This window comes from Myotis brandtii, unplaced genomic scaffold (assembly GCF_000412655.1).
Source record: "Myotis brandtii unplaced genomic scaffold, ASM41265v1 scaffold458, whole genome shotgun sequence".
Lineage (NCBI taxonomy): Eukaryota > Metazoa > Chordata > Mammalia > Chiroptera > Vespertilionidae > Myotis > Myotis brandtii.
In genome coordinates, this window is record NW_005367516.1 from 147152 (window position 1) to 156619 (window position 9468).

At 42.3% G+C, this 9468-nt stretch overlaps 1 protein-coding gene across 1 annotated transcript; it reads right to left on the reverse strand.

Annotated features, from left to right (window-relative positions):
- Positions 1 to 1150: 1150 nt before the first annotated feature.
- SOD2 (superoxide dismutase 2, mitochondrial) lies at positions 1151 to 5509 on the reverse strand. Its single transcript, XM_005875296.2, has 3 exons — positions 5353 to 5509; positions 3681 to 3860; positions 1151 to 1864 (listed from the first exon to the last, which is right to left on the reverse strand). Exons 1-3 carry the CDS (start codon positions 5492 to 5494, stop codon positions 1719 to 1721), a joined length of 468 nt encoding a protein of 155 aa, XP_005875358.1. The 5' UTR covers positions 5495 to 5509; the 3' UTR covers positions 1151 to 1718.
- Between the last annotated feature and the right edge of the window lie 3959 nt (positions 5510 to 9468).

Here is a 9468-nt window from a genome sequence, read left to right on the forward strand (position 1 = left end):
CTTGGTTGCAGGCACATCCCCAATAGGGGGTGTGCAGGAGGCAGCTGATTGATGTTTCTCTCTCATCGATGTTTCTGACTCTCTATCGCTCTCCCTTCCTCTCTGTAAAAAATCAATAAAATATATATTTTAAAAAATAAAATAAAAAATTGGAGCTACCTATTTTTTAAAAAATAGGAAAATAAAGTGTGGGGAGGGGCAAAAAAATAAACTTGGGAAAACATCCTGCTACTAAATAGGTTTAAGAATAAAACCTCTGTAGAGAAAATATTCCAATAGAAGGTAAAACCTATGAGGGTTGCTCAACACAGAATTATTTGTAATAAAACAATTACGAAAAAAATGAATTGTTCAGTAACAGAACTGTAAAAACCAATTAGGAAATGTCCAATTGATAAAATATTCTACAGCCATTAAAAGACGAGGGCCCAGCCGGTGTGGCTCAGTTGGTTGGGTATCATCCTGTGCACTGAAAGATTAAGGGTTTGATTCCCGGTCAGGGAACTTATCAAGGTTGCGGGTTTGATCCTGGTCGGGGTGCCTGCAGGCGGCACCCAGTTGATCTATTTTTCTCTCTCTCTCTCTCTCTCTCTCTCTCTAATATCAATAAAAACATTTTTTTAAAAGACAACGAGGAAGACGCTGAAACATAGGATGGACAACAATGTTGAGCCAAATACACCATGGCTACGTGCCACGTCGAAACAGCTCCTTCTGCCACACCAAACAGAACACGATCTGATATGCTGTGTTGCTATCTGATGTGCAGTTTCCCCTTCATTGAAAACACTCAGCAATATAAAGCTTCTACAGTGACTGTACATTATCCAAAAGAGAAGAAAAACATCAAAATGGATGCAATGACTCAAAAACAAGTCTTTGAGCACAAATGTTCCTGCAGGAGGCACGCCCTGAGCGTCTTTGCCACTCGTTCTGGGAAGACAGCACCGGGCCTGAAGTCACCCCTTTTGGGCACTGAGACAATACACATTTCTATGTCTGAGCCTTTTATTTGCCCCTATAGAAAAACTCAGATGCACAGCTAGTTCCTTCGACAACATTTCACACACAAGCCTTTTATTTTCCCCTATAGAAAAACTCAGATGCACAGCTAGTTCCTTCTCACAATAAAGCAATGCTCAATTAGCAATCACATTATCTTAATTTTTAATGACAAAATGGTGTTAACTTTGTGCAACTTGTGGTCAAAAATAATTAAAGACCATTGGGTGATATCTACCAGAAGTAATATTAGACACAGGATTACTTACAAAACAAGCAATTGTCAATAGAAAACTAAATATTTCCCTTGGGAAAAAATGTAATATTTTATTATTAAACAACTCAGGCAAAAGTCTAGATTTTCTATAAGTGCAGAACAGATCAGAAAGGCTTCCACAGGGGGCCCCATAGTGGAGGGATGTGATTCTTTGGATGGCTTTATGATGACATTTATAACCTCCTGGGTATTTTAGCTCTCTGAAGAAAATGTTCATTCAAAAGACTAAATCATACAAAGCATTTAATATCTTCAAATGGATGCCTAATAACAAAACTTTGTAACAAGAAGTGAGTCATAGCACTAAATTGTGTTTATCAAATACTTGAATAAGCTACATTCAGAAACGACAGAGCAGCTTACAGGTACACGGAGGTACTCTGCACTACCACAAAAGCAGCCACAAAGAGCTTTATGTACTCGAGGTAAAGCTGACGGTTTACTTTTTGCAAGCCATGTATCTCTCAGTGACATTCTGCCAGTTGATTATATTCCAAATAGCTTTCAGGTAGTCAGGCCTGACGTTTTTATACTGGAGGTAATACGCATGCTCCCACACGTCAATCCCCAGCAGTGGAATAAGACCTATTGGAAAGAAGGAGAAAAAACAAAAACGTTCAATTTCAATTTAAACACTGCATCTTCTCAATGTAACCTTTATCCTATGCATCCACAATGACCCTTTACAACATTCTCACCCATTTTGCAGTTTCTTATATAAACCGAAAATGTGATAAGAATAGATACCCCTATAAAGAGATTTTCAACTTTACTCTTTGGAAGGAAAATGTGATTAGTATTAGAAATAATTAAAATAGCTGAGAAAAATAAATTAACTACAGTATTTTAATAGCTGTTCTTAAAATGCCAACACATACAAGAGCCAGTTCTTAGGCGTCCTTACTGGGGATCTCAGTAAGAGGATGTTGTTTGTGGGGTGACTGAGGACCCTCCAAAGGTCCTGAGTACTCAGGGAGGTGATGAGAAACCTGCCCTGCCCCCAAGGCTGTTAGGCTTGGAGAATAAAAGCGTTTATGAGGCGCTGATAGAACAAGTTAACAAGGAAAACTAGAGAGACACAGGAGGTGCGGCCAGGATCCACCTGGAAGTCAAGCCTCTCCAGGTGGTCCCTTCGGCGGTAGGCCTGACTCCCTAAGCATGCCACGCTCACAGATCTGCTGCTGCTTTTACAAATTCTGTAGCATCTCACTTTCCCAGAAGAGCGGTATAGGTTCAGGAAAATCTGAGCATGTCCAGGGAAGCGTCACGCAACGTCTTCGGATGTGTGCACAGGTCATAAAGGCAGCTTTGGCTTCTTTACATCAGAGGTCACAGCTCCAGCTAACTGCTGGACGGCGTGGGATTCTTTCTCCGAAAGGGCTTCTAATGCAATCTGGCTCCACATGAAAAAGGACTGGGTGAGCCCAGCCTGGCGCCTCCAAGCCAAATATTGTCCTATACCAAAACCCCTGGAGAGGCAGCCGTCTGGAAATCGGCGCGCTCCTCCCAGTCTGACCACAAGCGCTCAGTAAAGAGTGGTCCAAGGTCTGAAATCAGACATCTTTTCCTCGTTCTTGTTGTTTATCTAATTTTAGTGCATATAATTATGTAAGTTGATATGAACTATCAAATGAAGCAGTTTATGTTTAAGACATTTTTTGTTAATGTATCTATTAAATTACATGTGCTTTTTATTCATATACTAGAGGCCCAGTGAGGGGATCAGGCCGAAATTAGCTCTCCGACATCCCCCAAGGGGTCCCAGATTGCAAGAGGGCAGTTCTTGGGTGATGCACCCTGGAATCGGGCTCCCTCCTCTCTGGTTCTGGGTGTGTCACCCGAGAACCGTAGCTGCCAAGTCACTGCAGCTTGGCAACTCCTGCGTTGAGCATCTGCCCCTGGTGGCCAGGGCACGTCATAGCTACGAGTCGGAGCTCTGCCCCCTGGTGGTCATTGCAGATCATAGCTACCGGTCAGACGGTCGCTTAGACTTTTATATATATAGATATTTTTATTGATTTCAGAGAGGGAGGGAGAGAGAGAGAGAGGCAGAAACATCAATGATGAGACTCATCGATTGGCTGCTACACGCCCCCTACTGGGGACAGAGCCCACAACCCGGGCACATGCCCTGACAGGGAGTTAAACTGTGACCTCCTGGTTTATAGGTCAACACTCAACCACTGAGCCACACCCGACCAGGCACGTGTGCTTATTTTTTATAAGACTTAAGATTTCAAAACATCAAGAACTTTTAAAGCACTTTTGCTTAGACTCTGGGTATCATCAGTTAAGATTTGCTCAAATAAGTCTACAGACTTATGATAGGCATGAGCCCTGCTAGTTTTCTGTATTTGAACCATCTCCCCTGAATGGATGGGTAACAATTTTCCAATCTAACCTGTTGTTCCTTGAAGGGGATCCTGGTTAGAACAAGCAGCAATCTGTAAGCGTCCTTGTTCCTTATTGAAACCAAGCCAACCCCAACCTGAGCCTTGAACGCCAGCAGACACAGTGGTCAACTTCTCCTTAAACGTGGCGAAGGAACCAAAGTCACGTTTGATGGCTTCCAGCAGTTCCCCTATTTAAAAAAAATCCAAAGAACACTCACAAATGAACAGATGGCAATAACTACAATATTTTGTTACATATATGAAAATATTCTTGTCATTTGGCCCAAGATACAACTAGACAACACCAGGTAGAAGACACAACAAAGCCCCATGAGCCTCCACAACACGGCATTCTCGGCCCTGGGGCAACGTCCCAGGTCTCACAATGTTAATTCACGTGTTTGCCACTGAAGCATTGCAGAGGGATTTCTCCCTTCACGGTGCTATTGCCATCAGGAAAGAAAGAACAGTTTCCATTAGCCTTCTTTTTGTCCACTCAGCAGAAAATTTTACTTTGACCTCTACCCTACTTATTCTGTCTTAATTTGGGACTAAAATGTTATGGCTGTTATGTTTCTTCCCCAAGGCAGCTTAGATCTTTCCTATCTCAATGATATCATTTTAGAAAGAGTTATTTTCTCCCTTCTGTTACTGAACTAAGGATACGCTTGAAGAGCTATAGCCCTTTTATTCTGTAGCAATACAGAATATAATTCTAGACTGAGCACATCAACCAAATCAACTAGGCCAAAAACTTCACCTCTCTGTTAAAAGGAATCATCTGTCATAAGCACGAATGAGGAATAAAGTGACACAGACAACACAAAGTGGCAGTACCAACACCTGTTGATTGAATAGAGTTGTATCTGATACTCTGGTAACTCACAAAAACTCAACACTATTAAGTCATAGTCTGAAGACCTAAGTCACAAAAAATAAATTGTCCAGCTTCTCATTCATTAATGCTTCCTAATAAAATTGCTTATTTCAAGTGCCTAAGATGTCTTCTAGAACACAATTAAAACACACACACACACACACACACACACACAAATTTAAGGTACATCCCAGAAGCCTAGAAATGAGGGAGGGAGCTATGTTCATGCCCCACACCTTCCAGTGAACAAGGGGAGTGGCCCAGCCATCAGCTCTGTCCTCCTTCATTACCTAGGTTTTCGGGGACAAATGACTTCTCCTCACTTAGGAAGAATAGTAAAATAATAGCAAAAAGCACTATTCTAAGTTCTTTACATATAATAACTCATTTAATCCTCAAAACAGTCCTATTATTGTCCCCGTATCATACTGAGGAAGAAAGTAAGGTTCAGAACGGTTAAGTCTCTCAGCCCAGGTCCGAGAGCTAGTGAGTGAAGCTTGTCTTTCTAAAAACCATTTCTCAGTCTTTCCCTAACGAACAGCGCAATCAATACATTTCAACCAAAAGTCGACACCACATGTGACATTGCGTGCATGTATATATGATCTGAGGACACAACTCCCTGAATGCACTCTCCATTCTTCCATGTGTCCCTCTGAAAGTTACTACAACTTGATTGCACATCTTGCTATGAAAAATATGCCATTATGATACCTCAGAGAAAACTAGGGTAGCATTAAAAAAAAAATAGTCATTCCTATCATGCACAAAATGTAGCTAAGCTAGTACCAATATATACCAACCTTTGGGTTCTCCGCCACCATTAGGGCTCAGGTTTGTCCAGAAAATGCTATGATTGATATGGCCTCCTCCGTTGAACTTCAGCGCAGGCTGAAGAGCTACCTGAGTTGTGACGTCACCTGAAATGTCAAAATGCAAATACATTTTTTTAAATGCTTACTTTTTCAGCCATTCTATACACTCTTTTCTTCTTTGTAAAATGTCAGATAAATGGATCAGCTTCTCTGTAACATCCTATAGGTCCTAAAATTCTACAATTTCAGGATTCTACCAAGAAAGAACTTCCCAAAATTACTTGTCCCAGTGGATTTTCAGGTGATTAGTAACATGCTGAACAACTAGTGTGGCAGCAGGGTTGGCAAAGCTAGCAGAAAATCCACTCTGAGCTTCAAAGAACTGAGTTTTCCTGGATAGAAAAGATTTTGGCAAATTAAATAATGAAGAACAAAGATAGAAAATGGAATGCTAAAATGTCTGGTTCCATATACTGACTATATGAAAATTTTCCACCTCTTGTTTCCTAAGTAGACAACTATTCACTGGGAAATCTCTCAGTGTTACGTGAACAAGAAACACAACATATTCAAAACTGAACTCCTGACTGTCAACCCCAAGCTTACCCCGCTGTGGGCTTCCAACCCACATGCCAGCTGTCTCCTCAGGACATTCTGGTAACCTGGTCCTCTTGGAGCCTCCCTCTCACACCCACATCTCACCCACCAGCGTATCCACCAGCAAGGCCAGCTCACCCTTAACACACATGCGGACCAGCCGCACCCATCTCCCCCCAGCGCCCTGCCACCCTCGGCGCTGATCTCCTGCTTCCACATCTGCCCGACAGTCTATTCTCACTGCCGTGGCCAGAGCCTCCTCTAGACCCCACATCCATCACGTAACATGCTGAACAACTAGTGAGGCAGCAGGGTTGGCAAAGCTAGCAGAAAGTCCACTCTGAGCTTCAAAGAACTCAGTTTTCCTGAATAGAAAAGATTTTGGCAAATGAAATAATGAAGAACAAAGATAGAAAATGGAATGCTAAAATGTCTGGTTCCATATACTATACTGACTATATGAAAATTTTCCACCTCTTGTTTCCTAAGTAGACAACTATTCACTGGGAAATCTCTCAGTGTTACGTGAACAAGAAACACAACATATTCAAAACTGAACTCCTGACTGTCAACCCCAAGCTTACCCCGCTGTGGGCTTCCAACCCACATGCCAGCTGTCTCCTCAGGACATTCTGGTAACCTGGTCCTCTTGGAGCCTCCCTCTCACACCCACATCTCACCCACCAGCGTATCCACCAGCAAGGCCAGCTCACCCTTAACACACATGCGGACCAGCCGATCTCCCCCCCGCCCTGCCACCCTCGGCGATGATCTCCTGCTTCCACATCTGCCCGACAGTCTGTTCTCACCGCCGTGGCCAGAGCCTCCTCTAGACCCCACATCCATCACGGCACTCCTCTAGCCAAACCCTCCCCAGGCTGCTCTTCTCAGAGCGAACCCCAGGTCCTTACAACCGGCTACAGAAATGCCCGCCATGTGACCTGTGCAGCTCCTGGCGGGCCCAGCTCCAGCCACACTGGCCTCCTTGAACTTACATGATCAGCTCAGCGCTCCCGGCTCAGGGCTTCCACCGCTTCCTGCGCGGGGACATTCTTCCCCGGGGCAGCCTCATGCTTCGTTCCCCCCTTTCTCCTTCAAGTTTCTACCGAACCAACAACTCCATCAGTGAAGCCTTCTCTCACCACAGTGAAAACTGGGCAACTCCCCTACTTGGTTTTCCTGCGTGAGATTTACAGCCCCTGCCATCCTACATACTGACTTGTTCATCTGTCTCCCCAATAGAATGAAAGGACTTTCATGCACTGCTGTGTCCCAGAGCCCATTATATTGCCTCATACATAGCAGGCGCTCAATCGATGTTTGTTGATTGACTAGATAATTGAATATACTGAATGTAGTTTCTAAGGTAAAAAATTCTCTGGTATCTATAGCACTTAATAAAAAAGAATGGCCTTGGCCGGTGTGTCTCAGTTGGTTGGAGAGTCATCCCATACACCAAAGGGTCATGGTTTTGATTTCTGGTCGGGGCACATACCCAGGTTTCAGGTTCAATCCCCAGTCGGGGTACACGTCGGAGGCAGTTTCTCTCTCTCCATCTCTAAAATAAAAAAAGAAACATATCCTTCTTAAAAAAAGTCATGTTTGAACATTTTTTTTCTACCTTGCTTAGTAAGTAGACAAAATAAAAAATTTTTTCTATGCCTTCCAGAAGCTACAGATGAACTGAACTCTCAGGAAAAATGGGAATTTCCTTACTAAATAAACATTGATTCACAAGATACCAAAAGGCAAAATGAAGGACAGAAAAACCACTGAGCACTGCTCAGAGATTACATAATAGAAAAAGTTCTCTACTTCTGTTCTTAGGGCACATTCGAACATATGTAAGAAATACTATTGTTTCCTTAAACAAAGCCAAATCTCCAGTTGCTTAGCAATTCAGAGAGGAGGAGCGGACCACCTGATATCTAAATACACAGTTGATCTTTGAGAGTTTTTTAAGATGCCGACATTTTGCTATTATGTTTATAAAATGATTTTCTCACAGATCAGTGTCTCTATTAATTTTTCTTGGAAAGTCACCCTAAAAATAAATGTAAGTTATTAAATTATGTTTTATTAAGTCAACAGTAACTACATATTTCTAATGGGAAAGAAACATATTGAAAATTAGTTTAATAATTTCAATCTCTTAAAGTTTAGTTCATTCTTTTTAAATTTTAATAGAAATTGGGGGGCTTAGTATCTGCTTTTAAGAACACTTTTCTGAAGTTCAACATTTTCTTTGGCTTCACTTCAGTTTTCTTCTGTTAAACACAGTAAAAATTAAATATGTTTCTTTGAAAAATATGTTACTTACATGTGATGAGGCTGATGATGTAATTTTACCGTACGCCTTTAATCCCAAATTGCAAACATGAAAATTTAGATCTTTAACAATTTTTAAAATATAACTTTTTAAATAAAAGAAAGGTCAGTGGCTACTTATTAATTTATGATCAACATAGAATATAATGTAAAGCTTTTTCCCCAGTGGCTTTCATTGAAAAAGGAAAGCGTCGAGTGCACAAGAAAAGGAGGGAAAGTGAGCTGTTTTTAAAATATTGAAGAGACAGGTTCAGGGGTGTCAGGATGTGGTCATGTAAGAAATAGTTTCACAACTGGAATATTCCCAGCCTCACGTACCACCTCCTTCCCGCATTTGTTATGTCCTAAATCGCCAAAACTTTTCTCGTATTCAGAACCTTTAGCCATACTTGAGGTTTCTCTGACGGTCAGAAGTAAACATTCCTGAATGTGGCAACTTCCTCTGGTTTTTGCTTAGCCATTTACCTTGTACACAATCAGGCTGAAATACTACATTTTTCCACTAGATGCCCCCAGTCAACAACGTGTCGCTGTCTAAAATTTACTCCACCAATTTCACCGCGCTAAATTTCAATAAAAATGCGTATATTTAAGAAAAAAAAAACACATTTTTTTAACTGTGTAGCTCATGAAGCCATATCTGTAGGCTGGAAACACGACTGTCAATTACTTCCTCTGCAAACCACTGCTTAAACTCAGAGGTTGAAAAATGTAATCGCTTTTTGTATAGAAACACTAAAACATAGTATTCCCACACACACCCCCAGACACAAAACAGAGTCCACATGCTACTGGTTTTGTCAACCGGACCCTTTTAAAAATACAGTAACTCCATGTTATATTTTAACGGAATTCTAAATGTTAGTAAACAAATACACGCCTTTCCAGTTTCCCACAAGTGGGTATTCTCCTTGTGCATTTCAAGAACACGCGGAATGACCTAGCGAGCAGAGGAGCATCTTACGGAGATGCGTCCTGTTTCCATGAGCCAGTTTCTCCGGGTCCAGGGTAGGCCGCCCGCACCTACCCTTGGTCCGCACCTGCCCTTGGTCGGCACCTGCCCTTGGCCCACACCTGCCCTGCGCCCGCACCCACCCTTGGTCCGCACCTGCCCTTGGTCCGCACCCACACTTGGTCCGCACCTGCCCTGCACCCGCACCCGCCCTTGGTCCCCACCTG